Consider the following 19,505-nt stretch of genomic DNA (forward strand, 5'->3'; position numbering starts at 1 on the left):
AGAGGAACTGCAGAACTGTTTTGAAGTGTTGGTGCGGTGGGAGGTAGTCCAGAGAGCAGCCCAGTCACCAGATGTCTCCTGCCTTTTTCTTGAGAAGGTCTGTGGTGGCTCAAGGGCATTCTGAACTCTTGTTTTGGCCATAGGGAGAGGCTACCTGCTTGTCTGTCTGAGTCTGTCGTACAGATGCAGAACAACACAGGTGTGCATAACAAGTGCTGCTGAATGTAACAGGAGCTTTACAAATGTGGCCTTTTATTCTCCAGAATTACATTTTAAAAAGAGAGGCAAGAATTAAGGGCCAAGGGAACAATGTTGGTTGCGCTCTCTCTCTCTCTCTCTGCTGGCAAAATCAGCCACCCTGCACAACAGTTAAGCCAATGTATACTGTTTCTCATAGAGTCAGGTGATTTTAAAAACAGTTGCTCATCCCTCTGCTTAATAGTATCATAATCTTATGGGGCAAGAAAGAGAGATCCAGACAGTAATCATTAAGTCACTGTAACAAAGTTTATATTACACGGGTTGGCTGCAGTTGGGATGGGAACTATGTAAAGTTTGTAGGGTGACCAAAAAAACCCCAATCAAGAATAAAATAAAATAGCTGGGAAACAAAGGATTTGGTTCTGAGTTGTATATGAAGATTAAATATTATCTTAAGAGCCTCCCTTCCCCACTCAGTGTGGAGAAGTGAAAATGGAAAAAAGAGGATATGTTAAATGGAGCACATGGCAGCAACATTTCACATGTGGGAACATGCTTCAAAAGCATTATTTATTATAACAAAATTTGAAAAACAGTACATATCTCAAAATATAAAGATACCTGAAGGAAAATGCATCATACACAAAAAATTAGATTGATATACATTACCTTAGAATTTATTATTTCAATGATTTATACGCTCATTTTAAAAAAGCAAAAAACTTTTTTGTTCTTTTGCTCTAGTATATGACATTATTATTATTATTTTGTTCTTTTGCTCTAGTATATGACATTATTATTATTATTAAGCTACCATCTATCTTTGCCCCAAACAATCCAATATAAAAGGACTTCTTGGAAATTTCCATTCGTTTTGTCTAATAAAAGTGAGCAGAATGTGATCGCTTCTGTATCTTCATTAAAATTAAACCTTTCAAACATCTAAGTAGAACAGTTTTCAGAGCAAATGACAAAAGCAGAGGTTGGGAAGATGTGGCCTCCCAGCTCCCATCAGCCCTAACAACATAGCCAGTGGTCGTGGTTGCAGGAGATGGAGCCCAACAACAGGTTGGAGGGTCACAGGTTTCTCATCGCTGTGGTAAAATAATATATTTTATTATTATCACCAGAAAGCCTTAGAGACATACATTGGTTTTAGCTCAGGGGTCAGCAAGGTTTACCTCACCTGGGCCAGTTCACTCCAGCAGAGATCCCTCCGTGGGCGGATAGTGCATGCACCTGCAATTTTCAGCATCTCTGCATGCACTGATGCGATTTTTGGCGCTGCGGAAGCGAGTCGCCACACTGTGCCAGTTTAGCACAGCACGCAGGGGCTTGCCAAGCAGACAGCTCAGTTCAGGGGCAGCTCGTGGGCTGGTTAAATGACCCCTGTGGGCTGCTTGTGGCTCATGGGCCTTAGGTTGCCGACCCCCGTTTTAGCTGGTATTCCATCTTATTAAAATACTTTTCATATACAGTAGTACCTCGGGTTAAGAACTTAATTCGTTCTGGAGGTCCGTTTTTAACCTGAAAATGTTCTTAACCTGAGACTCCACTTTAGCTAATGGGGCCTCCCACTGCTGCCGTGCCATTTCGGTTCTCATCCTGAAGCAAAGTTCTTAACCTGAGGTAATATCTCTGGGTTAGCGGAGTCTGTAACCTGAAGCGTCTGTAACCTGAAGCGTCTGTAACCCAAGGTACTACTGTACTATAGCTACTACATCAGTTTATTCACATTTTTATCCCATTTCCCCTCAGCTTATTTATAGTTGGTTGGGACTATTTCCCTTTGTTCGTATTGTTCACTAGAAAGTATAGTGCCAAAAGTCTTGCATTAGTGGACAGTTTCCAAAATGTGTGAAAATGTTCTGCTCCTGACATCTCCATATACCACCTTGTGTCATTTCTTTCACTACCAGTTGTCATGCCCAGTGCTGTGGAGACGAATGTCAGCCTGAAATATTGCACCTCATTGGCACTATCAGGAGTTTTGAAAGCCCCAGACTTCTAGAAGCTGCACCTGGAAGTTTTCTTGGCAGAGAGGAGGGTTGTCAAATGTTTCGCAGTGCTCCGTTCTCCCATGATGCAGATCAGCGTCAATAAACAGAGCTTGGCCTCCTCCACCACCTGGGGGGAAACGAACAGAGATTTGTTGTGGGCTGTTGCTGGCTATGAAAAGCAAACTGAAATGTTGTCCTCTGTTGTATGATCAGAAGCAGATTTCATTGCTGTGAAGTTAAATCTGAAACACTGATTGGAGGACAGCAGCATATGCAGGGACACAGAAAAGAAATGTGTGTACGGTATATTGGCCCCAAATTTGGTATTTTGCAAAACTAGTTCCTTTTCATTATAGTTACTCTGTGAGCAAACCACCTGCTGAAACATAGTAACAACCATTCAAATGGCTTCATCTAAATAATTGAACTGGTGAAAGACAGTGAAGGGATTAATCTTGCATTTCCAGGGACTAAACCTGACCTAAATTTCAACACGGTTTGCAAGGAGCTCCAAAATAAGCTTTTAAACTGGAAAGGCATATGCCTATCTTACGCCAAAGTACTTGGGAATATTTTCTGTGCTAATGTGATCATGTAGCCTCCTAGTGGCTGTCATCAGTAGCCATAGTATTCTCAGGCTGCGTGTGCTGCTAGGTTCCTCACGTATAGCACAGCACCCCTGCATTATATATGAGCACAAAGGTCTCTCAGTTTAGATTAATGTCTCATTCTGCATGCAAACAGTGTAGTCCATAGGTGTGTATTGCTGCATGCAAGCAGTCAGGCCTCATTGTACCATCACTGGTAGGCTGTCAAGCTGATATTATTTGTGCTACCTTACATAGAGCTGTACCTGATACCAGTGCAAGGCTTCTCATCACTCAGTTCCTCTATGAAATGTTTTGGTTTATCCTTTACCCCTAACAGCAGGGATGCGGGATCTGTTGCTAAACTGCAACTCCCATCAGACCCAACCAGCATGGTCAATGTTTAGGTGTTTGTTCAGGACAGGTCACATGGCACATTCAGTTCTACCCCAACAACACCATGCCACTGCTGCCTCCCTTCCCTGCCAGCAACTGCTGCTTGAGGCAGCTTCCCCGCTCTAACAATAGGGCCAGTCCTGGGTGCCAGAAATGTCTGCAGCACTATGGTCTCTGTGACAGCTATAGTATCATAGTAGAAGCATAGCTACCTATGATGATCTCTTTCTGAGTTCCAGACATGAACATGGAGGCTGTTTTGGAAGGCAGCTTGAAGTGTCGAATTGCCAGGAATGGAGAGAGGCGGTATTTAATCATGTCCAGCACTGGCACAGTGAGGTGGTTTGAGCTGGTTGTTGAGTGACCCTCGGAAGAGAAGGGAGACGGAGAGCGCGGGCGTGGGGATCGAGGCAGAGCTTTAGCTTGTTCAGGCTTCTTGATGAACACCCACTCATATCGCTCCATTTCTGGGTGTACCTTTCGAAGCAAAACAACATAAATCAAGTATATTTTTCCATTGTGGTTGCTCTGCTAGGGCAGCACATGAACAGGAGGGCACATAGGAAAGTTGCCTGAGCCCATCTGACTGGCAACAGCTCCTCAGGGTTTCAGGCAGGGGTCTCTCCTAGCCCTGGAGGTGCCAAAGATTGAACTTGGCACTATTTGCATGCTAAGCAGATGTGCTGCTCTGAGCTGTGGCCCTTCCCCTAGGACAGAGCTTTCCAAACTTTTCATGTTAGTGACACACTTTTTCGACATGTATCATTTCATGATACAGTAATTTAGTTTTACTAGCAAACTGGAGGTCAAACTAACCCCTTTCCAGCCCTGGGAGGTGCACAGGGAGTTTCATGTGCCACACCTACACACTGGAGGCAACACACTAAAGTGTCACGACACAGAGTTTGGAAAGCTCTGCCCTAGGGCATGACTCCTTGAGGGAACTGGTTCAACTGAGCTCCTGGTAACCTCAATATGAACATAGTGCACATAGAATTTAAGGCTTGGAGGGAAACTTCAAGATAATATAGACTAGGGTTTTCCAAACTTGGGTCTCCAGCTGATTTTGGACTACAGTCCCAGTCAGCCTTGACCACTGGTCCTGCTAGCTAGGGAAGATAGGAGTTGTAGTCCAAAAAGAGCTGATGAAGCAAGTTTGGGAAACCCTGACGTAGACCAGCTCCCTGATTAGCGCAAGTGGAATGTTGCAATTTCAGGTTGTCATGAGCCCTGAGGAGACTTCTTGGCAGGGCTGCTTGGAGGAGGGTTGAGATATGATGGTTGAGCTGGGTCCTGGGAAGGGGCCAAGTGGTCTAGGAGGTGCCAAGCAGGACCTGGTGGGGACAGGACTGAGTCATTATTTTGGAGTCATTCCTACCCTGAAAGTGGCAGATATCTGAACTGAAGAGGGGGAGCTGCCCAACTCAGCCCCCAACCCACTTCCAGCTAATGACAATTCCCCAGAAACCAGGGAGGTGCCTGAATTTTGGCCAGGCAGTGAACCAGACTCCATCTCCCATCTCCCAACATGAATGCTACTGTGAGCAGACACAGCCTGCTCACAGGAGTGCCTACTTGCTTGCCCAGTTGTGTTACTTGGATCCACACAAATGGCTGTGCCTGCCCTATTCTTCAAACAGAAAGCCAAGGAGGCATGACAGGGGTTGAGACCACCTGGCCATGAACTTAGAACTCTGCTTATGAACTGTGTAACCTGCACCCTGATTTATGTTTAGGCCATGCAGTGAACTGTGGAATGAAGCCTTTGGTAGCAATGAAGCCCAGTGTCCATGTACTGTGTCTGAGAAGGGAAGCCAGGGCATAGATAGCCATCCAGCCTCTGCTTAAATACTACCAATGAAGGAGGGTATGTCACAGTTATTAAGCAGTGGTTGTAGTTGGCTGCAGCACCCAGACTCCTAGTAGTGAATTGGTTGGTTCACTACTTGGTGAAGCTGCTCTGGCAACTTCTGTACATGCAGGAAGCTCACTGTGTTCACATGCCATGCTGCACTTTCAGAACAAGGAAGAGGAAATTGCAACTCTTCTACAGCCGGCTGGCCGCCTTACCTAGTTAGGGGTGTTGAGACTCACAGCTACATTTTGGGATAGGCAGAGTGGGCTTCAACTTAAGCCTGAAAATGCATTTTGAGGCCCACATTTAATTTTTACTGCTTATTTATATGGTGTTGGTGCTGCTGGTGGGATCCACTTTAGTTCGAACTGTGATCCAGTATTGGTCAGGCTGTGACCTACCAGTTGAAGGCCAATGAATAAAAGGACTTTAAAAATTGTAAAAATCAACCCAATCTCCATTGCGGGAATAAATTTTAGACTCACTGTGAAAACAAAGCATTCTCCTGTGCCAAAGAAACTTGATGTCCCCCCACTTTTTTTCCTTTCGCTCCAGTCGGAGGACAGAAATGCTCCACACACCTGCATGGAAGGAAGAGGCAAGAAGCAATGAATTCTGTCATTTGTCATTCCTAGAGGATCTCAGAAAAAGCTGAGGAGCCAAATATATATATTTTATCACAGAAGATTGATAGGGTCACTCCCTTCGAACGCTTTAATTGGAGCAGCACAGCCATAATTGGATATGGCTATGTACCAAATAGAGTAGTGTCACAAAATGAGATACTATCACAGTCTTTTAGCCATTTTATGACAGCATAATAAGCAGATAAAACTGGAGCAAATATTAGGATAGGGACTTTGGATTGACAGAGAGCTTAAGGTTTGTAATTTGTGATCTCTCGCTGTTAATTAAACTAAATTTTAAAATGTGTCTTCCCTTCAATGACATGCAGATCTGGGGTGTCTAACAAATCAAAGAAACATGAATTACACGCTATAATTCAAGCCTTCTTTTAAAAAGTTTTAAGCTAAACAGCATGAAACCAGAACATTAAAAAGTTAAAAACTTTAAAGAGCACCATAAAATTCTCCAGAAAAGTTCTGAAGGCTGAGCCTTCTTGGAGAGAAGATTGTAGAGGCAAAGCACCACAACAGAAAAGGCCTCTCCTCACTCACCTCTGATCACCTAGGCCAGTGGTTCTCAACCTGTGGGTCCTCAGATGTTGTTGGACTACAACTCCTATCATCCCTGAGCTCTGGCCTTGCTAGGTAGGGGTGATAGGAGTTGTAGTTCAACAACATCTGGGGACCCACAGGTTGAGAAAGGCTGACCTAGACAGAGAGGGGGGCCTGAGCAGGTTGAGGTGGAAGCAAGTGTTCCTTCAGGTACCCAGCCATGAAGATAAGCACCACCCACAATGTGTCAATGTCACTTTAATCTAGTTAAAGGAAAGCCTGGACCATTTCATGTGTTACATTTTGAAGTGTACACTTAAGATTGTGAGTGGAAAGCAATGCATTGTCCTTGGCTCCAGCTCCCTATCGAGTATGAAAACTTGGTGGAACAGAACTCAGTTGTGGTTCTTTTTCCTTTCTCAGGAGTGAAATAGATATGCAACTGGCATGTAAGTGACATCCAAAGTAGCACGGTTACAAATAAATACACTCATTCATTTGTTACGACAAAATAGCTTTGCCTGCCCAGTATTGCTGTCCTTAAGAGTGACCCAAGAAACGTAATAGTGCCTTCTATCAATTCTGAAAGAACAGTACTGTTTGGAAGCATCCCTTTCACCTGGGGGTAAGGGAACCTGTACTGTCCCGTGTCTTGAAACAGATGCTCTTTATAGCCTTACTAACCATTCTGACCCAGATCTCAATTTGCCTCCACCATCCCCACTCTTCCCGATTTGGCAAGCATTAGAGTGAGTTACAGATATGAACGAACAAATGCTTGTGTTCACTATTCAGCGAGCATCCTTCAACAGAGAACTTTGGAACTTGTTGCTAGTCCAGGCAGCATGTACAGAGTACTCTGCCGATGGTTTCTGACATTTGTTATTTGCGTTTTCAGCCTAGACCCATAGAAGAAAGGCCCGACCCGCAGGTCTCTCGGATGCTCAGAAGAGACTTACTTCCCCCAGTGTGGTTTTTAACAGCAGTACCGTTGGTTCGTAGCCTTCACAGCAGGAATAAAACCTGCAAGAAACAAAGATGGAAGAAGGATGAGCTAATGTCAGGGAAAGCAATCCCATTATAGCACTGAGGTGGAAGTTGAATGGACTGTGACCTGTCAGCACAGTACTTTCTACTTTAGTGCATTACTAGGAAGCCTGGGGCAATGAAAGCATCAAGGTGCAAGCAAAAGAGGCTTCCTGCATAATCATCCAGATCCACTGCATGCTTTCCACATTAAGAACAAAAGTCGTGCTGGATCAGGCCAAAGTCTCATGTAATCCACCCAAACTGCCTGTTGCACTCTATGCTCTTCTGTTTCTTCTTGGGCTGGACCCCATGATGCTTTGCATCCTCCTGCCTGGGTTTGGGGGAGGATTTTCTGGATTAAGTCCACGGCTGGTGCAAGAAGAAGTAACGCAGGGAGGAGATGGGATAGCTCTGAGTTGCAACACTGATACTGCAAGGTCTCTGCAGAAGTTGGACGTAACTTCATCCCTTTGGTGTTTTCATGCATCACTGAGAAATCTGTCTGTGCATCTCTTTCGATAGGTCTGGACGTTACTAGTTTAAATACCTGGAGGAATAGCAGTACGTAGTGACGGTCATCAATCTTCTTGTGCTTACCATTGCTGTGTTAAACAGGCAGCCTTTGCAAACTCATAAAGGAGAGGTGGCAAAAACACTCCTTCGTTCATTTTCAGTATTGTTTAGGGATGTGTAATAACAGGCAAAGTTGGCATGCTATGTGGAATTTGAAGCCAGAATTTTTGCTCAGTGGTGCAGGTAATTGCTCAGATAAAATTTTAAGCACAACATAATCTCAGGGGTACATGCAGGATCTTGACATACGATTCCTAGGTCTGAAATCAGGCAACTTAATTGTGATTGTGAAAGTATATTTCTTTGGATGTGGGTGTGTCTTAACTATTATTTGCCCCAGGACTGTGACACTGATCAGATCCTACTATATATCTTCTGAGAGGGCAGGGGGAGCTTTCACACTTCTACCAAGCAGACCATCAGGGCTGTTTTCTAACAAGATTTGCTGTTGTTACATGTGTCCCAGTGTACCTGGCCAGACTTCAATATTGACGTTATTTTATTTGGAAATGTCAATAGAAAATAGCTCGAGGCCCATCTCTTTGTAATGACAGAATGGCCAGGTGCTAGTATGAGATGCATGGCCTGTAAAGCGAGTCCTGGGAACTTTCCAAGGTAGTCATCACAAATTCATGGTTGACCCTTCTGACGTTAGCAGGCTGCATCCCTATAGCCGCTTCTGCATGCACATTTTCAAAACAGCAGGGGGGGCGGGGACAACACTGGCATCCAAATGATCCATGCAGCAAATTTAAGTAGTATTTCCCCTCGCTTATTTGTGTGTTGCATTGGAATCCTAACATGATATTGTACAGTTTTTTTGCCTTTTGCTTTTAGTCAGTCCTGTTTCCAGAAGGCTTCTCTCCAAGCAACATAAATGTTATGGGTCAGAAGCATAGGACCACTTCCTTTCCATCAGCCTGCAGCAGAAGAAGAGAAGGGAAGCAAGGCCACTCCAGAGAGATCAGCTCCATTTTGCTCCTTCTCTTCCTCAGCTGTTTCCATCCCAACTGATCCTTATACAAACTTTAAAAACTGCTCCTGGAGTTTTCTTATTCCCTTTTTATCACATTGTGCCATGCTAGTCTGAGGGCACACACTATTATTGATCTCATGTCAGCTACCCTGGGAGCCCTTTTGGCTGAAAAAATATTTCAAACAAACATTACCACTGTGGCAATTCCTATGCAAAATAATAATAATAATTCATTGGGGTACGTTCTCAAATTAATTCTTAAGCCTAGATAAATTCCCTGAATAATAAGCAATAGTCCAGCAGCCTGTTCTCACAGTAGCCAACTAGTTGCTTCAGGGAAGCTCACAAGCAAAAGCTGAGTGCAACAGTAGGCTCCACACTTGTGATTCCCAGAAACTGGCATTGAGAGGCATACTGCCTCCAACAGATAACTTGTTGTTATTTATTAAATTTGTGTGCCTTCCTTCCAGGGCCAGATTTAGGTTTGATGAGGCCCTAACTACTGAAGGGACAAGGGTGGCGCTGTGGGTTGAACCACAGAGTCTAGGGCTTGCCGATCAGAAGGTCATGGTTTGAATCCCCGTGACGGGGTGAGCTCCCATTGCTCGGTGTCAGCTCCTGCCAATCTAGCAATTCAAAAGCATGAAGTGCAAGTAGATAAATAGGTACCACTCTGGCAGGAAGGTAAACGGCATTTCCGTGCGCTGCTCTGGTTCACCAGAAGAGGCTTAGTCATGCTGGCCACATGACCCAGAAGCTGTATGCCAGCTCCCTCAGCCAGTAAAATGAGATGAGCACTGCAACCCCAGAGTCGTCCGCAACTGGACCTAACATTCAGGGGTCCCTTTACCTTTTAAGCTACTGAAGGTAATGGGGCCCTTTATATGTCCAGCTGTCCTTTGTCAACAACAAATTGCACTGTTTTTTGTGTTGAATATTTTAGGGAGCAGGCTGGCAGGCAGGGCCCATTACTTACACATCATAGGAGCCTACACAACACAAAACACTGTTGCTGTATGTAGGTTTTATTTTATTTGTTTTTTATCTTATATTTTGGAAATGTACATCCAGTTTTTTCACTTTACATTTTCGGGGGGGGGGCAAGAGAGTGGGGCCCTAAGCTATAGCTTGTTTAGCTTATACATAAATCTGGCACTGCTCTGTTCATCTGAAGGTCACGGGGTGGTTCACAACATAAAAATACAAAGTGAGAACACAAAATACATAATAAACCCAAACCCAGAAGCAACGCACCATTCCAAGGCACACTAACACTTCACAGGATATTACCTCATTTCCTGCACAACCTTGAATTATTCCCCAAGCCTCCCTGAATGAACTAGCCCTGTTGTGGCTCGTAACTATTGATACCCATATCCATGATTTTTTTTCTCATTTCCTTCTAAAGCCATCCAAATTAGTGGTCATTCCATAGGTTAGCTATGCACTGTGCAAAGGACTGCCCTGAGTCTTCACTGGATAGTCCCAAGTTCTAGTATTATGGAAGAGGGAGAAAAATCTCTCTCCACTGGTTTAGCTATGTACTATATATTTCCTTTTATGCATCTTGAAACTTCCCACATTCAGCTTCACTGTATGGCCCCAGGTTCTAGTATTAGGAGAGATGAAAAAAAGTTTTGCTTCTCACCATGCATAATTTGATAAAACCTTATCATGTCTCCCATTACTTGCCTTATAACTAAACTAAAAAGCCCCAAATGTTTTAACCTTTTTATCCTGTTGAGAATTCTGATGGTTTGAAACTCACTGTGCAGATGCCAACTTACCTCTGCAAGCTGTATCCATTTTCCGAAGTTGAGAATATCTGAACAGGTGAGAACAAAGAAAATCGTTCAGGGATCCAGGACCAGACAACACGCATTTCCTGAGCAGTAACAATGGTGGAAGAGAAATTGTGGGCATTCACAGTGAGGTGAAATGGTTGCCTGTACAGTAGAGGAGAGAAGGGAAAAATAATTAATCCTGTACTGTAAAGAGCTCCATAGATCCTGATCCTGAGGACAAAGATTTTTCTTCCAAAGATACTACTAACCAAACACACAGTCAGCTCGTCATATGTTATGTCCAATGGTAGTAGACATAACAGAATGTTGTGTCAGTTCCAAAGAATGAGATTCAAAATTAGTCAAGGCAATTACTTTTTCCTACCGTTGGAGAGAACTAATGCAACAATTGGCAATGTGGTATAGATTAATTCTAAAGCAGCTGATCCAGAAATATCACTTTACCAATGCCATGTGCCTTTGTGCTTCCTAAATCCCTTTGTCACTTGGGACAATCCTGGTCCTTTTTGTGCTTCTATACTGAGGCCACAATCACACATTTGAAGCACTATCAGTCATGATCCCCCCAAAGGATTATGGGAGCTGTAATTAGTTAAAGGTGCTGAGAGTTGTTGGGAGAGTCCTGTTCCTCTCCCAGAGCTACTATTTCCAGAGTAGTTTAACAATCAATCCCCGGGGAACTCTGCAAATTATAATTCTAGGAAGGGAACAGGGGGCTGCTTTCAACTTTCAGCACCTTTAACAAACTACAGCTCCCAGAATTCTTTAGTTGCAGGTCATGACTGTTTAAAGTGGGAACCATAGTGCTAGCAGGAAAAAAATCTGTATGAGATTATCCTATGGAGATTGAATGTCTCTGGTCATCTGTAGCTGTACTGTAGAGTGCTCTGTAATTGACTTAGCCATAGTGTTTGGTGGAGTGCTTCCCAAAAGAGAATGTGCAATATCTAAAGTAGAGTTGGAAGGGACCATGAGGGTCCTCTAGTCCAACCCCCTGCAATGCAGGAATCTTTTGAACCCACAACCTTGAGATTAAGAGTCTCATGTTCTACTGACTGATCTACTGGATGGTGCCTCATGGCCTTTTGTACCTGTGCTGCACTGCGGTCACTCCTTTCTCCACTAATGCCTTCCTGTTAGCCATTTGAAGGAGCCAGATTTCTTTGCGGGAGAAAAGCCGGATGCTGAACGCCTTTTCCAGAAGCTTGTCGGTGGTCATATGCTCACGAATGCCCCGCATGAAACCCCACAAGCTCCCTTTGATATCTACCACATCCAAGCCTTGTGAAGCCACAGACAGCTGGAACTGCTTGAGCAGGGCCAGCGCGATCCGGTAGAGGACTTTCTGCCCCTCCAGAAGGTACACGTCAAAAATGCGGATGACATAATCGAACGGGAGGCCATCGAAAAGCCAGACCAGCCAGTCAGAATACACCTCAAAGATGTTGTCCGATGAGCTCGCTATCAGGCGGTGGGCAGCTGGGCAGTGTTTGTTGGCCAGGTCCCCAAAGGTCATGCACGAAGCCTCGTGGGTGAGGAAGGAGTGGTCAATGTAGGAGGTGTGGGGAGCATTGCAGTAGAGGAGCCGGCAAGTGTCCTCAAAGCACTGGGCCTCGCCTTGGCTGTAATGGAGCATCAGGGCAGTCACAGCGGGAAGCAGGGGGCAGTAGGTGATGTCGGGGTACAAGCTGGAAATGCAGATGAGTATCCTTTTCACTGCAATTACCCCTTCTTCAGAGAGGCAGTATTCGGGCATGATGCTTCCTTCCAGGAATTCAGGTAATGGGTCGAAGCTCTCGTTCGGGGCTTCAAACAGCTTGCTGGCAACATCTCTGTAGACTTCGGCGTCAGGGGTCATGAGCCTGCACGGTATGTGCTGGATTACATGCTGATAAGCCTGCGCCCTCAGAGCGTGACTTCCTGCCCAGCGCCCTTCCCTCGCCAGCTTTTTGAGCTCCTTCATAGACTTGCCAAACAGGTGCTCCTGACTGTCCTGCTGCTCGTTCAGCTTGGGCATCTTGTTCTGGTCCACAAATTCGCTACAGCGTAAGCAGGAGGCTGCGTCCATGTCCATCGCAACTACCGAAGGGATTTGCAAGGAGGCCTTAGATAGATCGGTGGTCTCTGTGGAGCAAAAGCACCATGGTTCAGCACGACTCACATCTCACCATTGGGCAGATTGCTTAAACTGTTCCTGACAACCGTGGGTGAAAAGCACTGGGATTTTATCCAGTCTCTTGGGAATTGCAACCACAGACAATTCCCACTTAAAATTTAAACACAAGCACCAGTCATAGTTATCACTTGTCACCTCATAAACTTTCATTTACCAGGTACAGTATTTGGGGATGCTTCCATCTCTCATGTAAATAAAAGCTATCTGCTCATCATTAGTTAAAAAGGTAGAACAACAAAATATTTAAATTTGAGTAAGCATAGAACACAGGGACGCGGGTGGCGCTGTGGGTTAAACCACAGAGCCTAGGAATTGCCGATCAGAAGGTCGGTGGTTCGAATCCCCATGACGGGGTGAGCTCCCATTGCTCGGTCCCTGCTCCTGCCAACCTAGCAGTTTGAAAGCACATCAAAGTGCAAGTAGATAAATAGGTACCACTCCGGCGGGAAGGTAAACGGCGTTTCCATGTGCTGCTCTGGTTCGCCAGAAGCAGCTTAGTCATGCTGGCCACATGACCCGGAAGCTATACGCTGGCTCCCTCGGCCAATAAAGCCAGATGAGCGCCGCAACCCCAGAGTCGGTCACGACTGGACATAATGGTCAGGGGTCCCTTTACCTTTACCTTTAAGCATAGAGCAAGGGTGGTGGACCTCAGGCCTGGCGGGCTGAATGTGGCCCTTCAAGTCTCTCTGTCTGGTCCCTGGGACTCTCTCAAAGCCATACCCACCATTAGCCTTGCTTCTCACCCTCCTTGAGTGTTTTTGCCAAGCTGGAATGTGTCTTTTAACTCTTACTTCCTTGGGTGGAGCAGAGATAAAGGGTGTGAGAGCATGTGTAGAAACTAGCCTACTGCCCAAGGGTAAAACTTCCATTCATTGCCCCACCCATGCTTGCCTCTGGCCTTGCTCAGCAATGGCATGTGGCCCCCAGAAGGGGATGTGGCCCTTGGGCTGAAAAGGGGTTTCCAATCCCTGGCACAGAGAATGTAGATCCATGTACACATTATGCAACATATAAACAGAGGCTTGTTGGTCAGGAAATCAAAATCATTAGGCATTGTTAGAATGAATAAATGGTATTCTAAAACTGATTTATAAACCACACTTTATCTTAAAGTGGTACGAAAAGGCAAAATGAACTATTTGCATAGCAACAGGATTTTCAAAGTGCATTTTCCCAGACTGTATTTGGAGCCTAAAATCACCCAAGCACATATTCTCTGAGGGAGTAAGGAGGTCAGGAACCTAGGAAGTATTCCATAAGCTTCCTTCAGAAAGCTTCAACTCCATTTAGATCTGAAATCAGAATCTCCTAATGTGAAATTGTTGGCATGGGCAAAAGGGTATCCACCTGCTTGATGATATGGGCCGTTCAATGTTCCAGAGGCAGGCTTGTGAAAAGCCAATCAAGGCGTGAATAACATCATGCAATCTGAGCCAGGCAACTGCATCTTCTTCAAGTAACAAGGTAGATTATCATTTAAATGAGAGAGAGGTGGGGACAGGCAGGCAGGCAGGCAATTAATAACCACTTCCTGCGAAGGCCTCCTCAGGAGAAAAGAGATGCCATGCCTGCAGCTGCAGATGACAGCCATAAAATAAACAGATGGGTTACTTTGCTCATTCTCCCCATGGTGGAGTTTAGGGCTTTCTAAAATAGAAGACAGAACGTAAAACTGGTGAAACGTTAGAAATCATGGTGAATATAGGTCACATTAATCACAGTGTGTTTAATACTTAATTGATCCTGCTTCCTGATCTGCTAAAACATAAGTAATAAAATAAAATTTAGGTTGGAATGTCCCATGCAATGTATTGTTAAATAATGTATACAGCTTTCTGTGTTAGCTATCAGGTTTGTCAAACATTTTGTTTGCCTGGGTATCTTGCTGTAAATATCTGGATTGTGAAACATTGCAGTTAGAGCAAGGAGGCTACTTTTATAGTGTTACAGTATTTATGTGATGTGTGTGAATGCAATGATGTAAGAACATAAGAGCCCTGCCAGTTCAGGCCAATGGCCCATCTAGTCCAGCATCCTGTTTTTACAGTGGCCAGCCAGATGCCTGTGGGAAGCTAAACACAAGACCTAAATGCAGCAGCACTCTCCCCTCCTATGGTTTCAAGTAACTAGTATTCCGAAGGATACAATGAAAGCATATCCTAGTCATTGTGGCTAGTAGCTTTATGTTCCATCAATTTATCTAATCCTCTTTTTATTTCCATCTAAGTTGATGGCCATCTACATCCCAACACTGCTTCCCATGGGCGTTTATTCCATAATTTAACTATGTGCTTCTAGATTCAGGTACGTAGCCATGTTGATCTGATGCAGTTAAAATAAGAAATAAAAAATAAGAATGTCCAGTAGCACCTTAGAGACCAACTAAGTTTGTTCTGGGCATAAGCTTTCGTGTGCATGCACACTTCTTCAGGTACCTTAGAGACCAACTAAGTTTGTTCTGGGTACAGTGGTACCTCGGGTTAAGAACTTAATTTGTTCTGGAGGTCCATTCTCAATCTGAAACTGTTCTTAACCTGAGGTACCACTTTAGCTAATGGGGCCTCCCACTGCCGCCGTGCCACCGCCGTGCGATTCCTGTTCTCATCCTGAAGCAAAGTTCTTAACCAGAGGTACTGTTTCTGGGTTAGCAGAGTCTGTAACCTGAAGCGTATGTAACCTGAAGCGTCTGTAACCCAAGGTACCACTGTATAAGCTTTCGTGTGCATGCACACTTCTTCAGATACCTTAGAGACCAACTAAGTTTGTTCTGGGTATAAGCTTTCGTGTGTATGCACACTTCTTCAGATAACTATGTGCTGTGTAGCATATATTTGCATTTTGCTTTTCTACCCAAGAGCACAAGATTGTGTATGTTTTCCTCCCCTCCCCATTTTACATTTGCAACAGCCCTCTAAATTAGGCTAGGTTACATTAATCTATCTGCCAAAGCAGCAGTTCTTGTCAATAGATTGGGGGTTGGGATGCAGGGACCCTAATCCCTATACAGTTTACTGTTTACAGGAAATCCTGTTGACATCTCTGATAACATGATAAAATAAGAACTTGCAAGTTTTTTACCAAAATCTGTTCCGAATAGCATGCCTCCAAGAATGGCTGCCCAGATCCTAATGCTATTCATCCCTGCATTAGGTTTAGAAGATACATTGGGAAGAGCACCTTAGAGGCTGAATAGTTAAAGCTGAAATATACTGGGAGTGATATCACTGTGATTTTGCATGGTCCTGCAGGGAGGAGAGATAACAGTTGGGTGCACACTTGCTGTTGTAGGTTTGGAGCTGATAAGGTCCAGAACTGTTTTCCCAGAATCCTTCATAATGGCTGCAAGTTAAACTGTGCTAATGCTTAGCATTCAGTTAACACCTGTCGCCTAACAATTTATAGCATTGTTATATTATTAATTTGTACTGCAGAGATGCTACAGAAATAGAAATGCCAGAACAGAAACACGGGTGTCAGCTGCAATGGCTCATTGCTTGGGGAAAGAAGGGGGGGGGAGAGTAGCGAGTGACAATCAAATGCAAAAAACCATCTTGAAGTTGTTGCTCTCCTCAGAGCTGAAGAGGGTGGTGTTAGTTTGGAGGCCCTGATTGCAGTTACAGAGTCTGTAGCTATGGTTTCCCCCAAATGATGGGTCTCAGGCACTTAACAAAATAATGTTAATGTATTTGATCCCTGGCTTTTTATTTCTAGCCTGGGGATGTAATATCCTTCAGGGTCTGGGAAAGTGACACACTCCAGTTCACTGGTGTCTGCAGGAATATTTTAGGTGCTGGGGGGTGTATACATGCATACAGAACTAACACCAAAGAACATGTCTACCATTTCTGATAGATCTGGTGAAAAATAGTCATCAAAGCTGGATAGGCCTGGCCTCTAAGAAACTTATGCACCATGTCTACGCCCATCTTGCTCTCTAAATGGCTAGCCTTTCTGTCTATGTCTGGTATCTACATAACGTCCTTCCACCCAGAACTGAAACTTTTTCCCCTAGCTCCCTTCACCCCTGTACCTTTAATTAATTTTTCAGCTGCTACAACCAATTTCACAGTCCATCCTGCATTTCCCTTTAACAACAGCAGCAACAAACCAGAATAACAACAGCAGGGTTGTCATACAACACTCTTAACTTCGCTGTCCCTCCAGTAAAGTGGGTAAAGCAACACTGGGTGCAGGACTGATACAAACCATATCCTCTCAACCTCCCCACACCCAGAAATACAGTGGTACCTCGGGTTAAGAACTTAATTCGTTCTGGAGGTCGGTTCTTAACCTGAAACTGTTCTTAACCTGAGGTACCACTTTAGCTAATGGGGCCTCCCACTGCCGCCGCATGATTTCTGTTCTCATCCTGAGGTAAAGTTCTTAACCCGAGGTACTGTTTCTGGGTTAGCGGAGTCTAACCTGAAGCATCTGTAACCTGAAGCATCTGTAACCCGAGGTACCACTGTATGGGTATAATAATGATGGATTTCTCTGCATTGGGAAGGTTTTCTCTTTCGTTCTTACAAGTTTCGGGGAAGGGGAGAATCACGTCTTAAATACGCATTTTATGCTGTGAACTGCCCTGAGATCTTCGGATGAAGGGTGGTATCAGGCGCGCCACCTTGGCCCCAAAACAGTGGGTGCCTGGGACATGCTGACACCATCGCAGTGTGCCTGTGTAGTGTCAGCATGCCCTGTGGCATGAGTACAAGACATCAGCATGCCCAGAAGCATGCTGACATTACTCACATATGTAGTGGGGGCGTGCCAAAGTCACATGCACCTGCCCTGTGGTATGCTCACTCCGTGGAGTGGAACCTTGAGGGGGGGAGCTTCATTAAAAATTTGTGGGTACTTGGGCACCAGGGTTCCACATAAGTCAGCACTTATGGATGGTATACAAATTTAAAACAAACAAGCTGGAGTTAGAAAATTCATAAATGCAGTTACGCTATCACCCTGGATTTCTGAGCTTCATTCTGTGGGGCAGCAATGACATTTTCACCAGGGAAGACACACACAGACACACCTTAAAATGAACCAAGGAGTATGTCACATTCTCTTTCCCTAATTGGCTAGATCTACTTTGCATTATAATGGGGCTGGCCGTGTTCTTACCACTTGGAAAGCAGGGAGCAGCTCAGAATATAGAAACCAAAGAACAGAGAGCAAGAAAGAAATGAAGAAGAAAGGCTTGCAGCTGTGGTGGGAATGATCTAGAGAGTGTGTGGGGGGGTGTCCTTACGCATTGCTGGGATAAACCATATAGAAAGTCCTGGGAACAAAGGAGTTACATGGCAAGGGAAAACATATACAAAACATGTTGGAGAAAATGGATCAAGAGATAAAAGGGACAACTGGAGAGGCTAAACTGTGCCAGGGAAGGTCATTATAGTTGTCTACAGACCTGAGGTGTGCCTAAAACTCCTGCATTAGATGAAAACCTCTGAAATTAAATGTGTGCTGTGGGCAAGTTCTTTAGCCCTGCTGTTGAAGTTTAGTCCCCCTGGGGGAAATACTGTGCAATTGCTGAAAAGAGTTAGTTAATGATGACCTAAGAGTAGTTGGAAGGAATGTTTTGCAATTGCTGAAAAATTGTGGCTTCATCAGTACTGAAACTTGTGGTTAAGTGTTTTTAGGAAGTGTTGTTGTCTTTTAACAGCACATGGATAAATAAATATATCTCAGATAACATTATGTTCTGCAGCTTGTGCTGTTCTGTAGTTAGGATTTTTAAACTATGTTAGTAAAGCTAGCTTATACAACAGAAAGCTTCCTGCTTGTGATATCTACATGCCTTGCCTCTATCCAGAAATAAGGGCCTGGTTAGACTGAAGCTGTGTACACACTGTCATTTCTTGAGAACTGCTGCGATTTGATTCATTTCCTCCAAACCAGCTTCAATCTGAATTACAAAAAAGAACGACTAGCATTTTAAACTGATAATGCATACACAAGCTGAATTGCTGAAAGTCTTGCTTTCTTTAGTACAGTACATTGTAACCCTATTATGCAAATAAAACATGCATAATAAAAGAACGAAATGAAACAGAAACAGCCTGTAAATGCATGCTTCCCTCTGTCCAGCACATCTCAGGGAGCATGCTAAATTGAGGGCCTAGAGCTTTAAAGCTGTATGTAGTTGCTGTATGTAGTTCAGGTGTGGAAAACCTGTGGCCACACAGTTTGTGTACTAGCCCTAGGAAGAGAACAGACATCGGGTCTACCCCAGCCAAATGCAAAACCCTGCAACACTTGGATCTAATGCACTATTACAACTACCTACTCGTTAAGAGCAAATAACACTTCCATCCAGGTGAACAGCTTGCTAGCCTGGGCTGCTCAAGCCACCTTCTGGTATATAGATACAAGTAAAATCCAAGCTGACTCTATACTTTTGTTCCCTGATGATCTGCAAGGTTGATTGGAGATGTCTTACCTTGTGTGGTCTCCAGGTTGCCTTCCTTTAGCTCACCCATCAGGGTGTTTGCTGTTTTCCTTGCCCTTGCTTTGTCCAGAGGGACATCTGCTCTGGGGGCCCCAGTGGGGCTGGTATAACTCAGCCCAATCTGCAGCATCCCTTGTCCTTGCTCGAATGACCTGGTTGAAGCTTTGCTCCTGTGCCTCATTTATTGGGCCCGAGGCCTCCTGTGCAGCCAGCTCCTCCCCGAAGGAGATGCTTATTTGGTGTAAACACTAGTAAAACGTTCCCCCACCTACTCA

The 19,505-nt window shown here is 44.5% G+C and overlaps 1 protein-coding gene across 1 annotated transcript; it reads right to left on the reverse strand.

The window, feature by feature from the left end:
* Nucleotides 1–975: 975 nt before the first annotated feature.
* On the reverse strand, nucleotides 976–19,433 carry LOC128407613 (TBC1 domain family member 24-like). The gene is made up of 7 exons (XM_053376165.1): nucleotides 19,222–19,433; nucleotides 11,692–12,724; nucleotides 10,583–10,741; nucleotides 7,177–7,240; nucleotides 5,525–5,620; nucleotides 3,397–3,661; nucleotides 976–2,328 (listed from the first exon to the last, which is right to left on the reverse strand). Exons 1-7 carry the CDS (start codon nucleotides 19,409–19,411, stop codon nucleotides 2,183–2,185), a joined length of 1,953 nt encoding a protein of 650 aa, XP_053232140.1. The 5' UTR covers nucleotides 19,412–19,433; the 3' UTR covers nucleotides 976–2,182.
* Nucleotides 19,434–19,505: the final 72 nt, after the last annotated feature.

The sequence above is a fragment of the Podarcis raffonei genome, chromosome 2 (genome assembly GCF_027172205.1).
Source record: "Podarcis raffonei isolate rPodRaf1 chromosome 2, rPodRaf1.pri, whole genome shotgun sequence".
Classification (NCBI taxonomy): Eukaryota; Metazoa; Chordata; class Lepidosauria; order Squamata; family Lacertidae; genus Podarcis; species Podarcis raffonei.

Excerpts from the sequence above, each read along its gene's own strand:
- LOC128407613 (XM_053376165.1), bottom strand. The coding sequence starts at position 19,411 with ATGAGGCACAGGAGCAAAGCTTCAACCAGGTCATTCGAGCAAGGACAA. Across the intron at positions 7,241-10,582 it reads AATGGATACAGCTTGCAGAG|GTTTTATTCCTGCTGTGAAG; the intron begins GTAAGTTGGCAT and ends TGTTTCTTGCAG. Across the intron at positions 3,662-5,524 it reads GAGAATGCTTTGTTTTCACA|GTACACCCAGAAATGGAGCG; the intron begins GTGAGTCTAAAA and ends TTGCTTCGAAAG.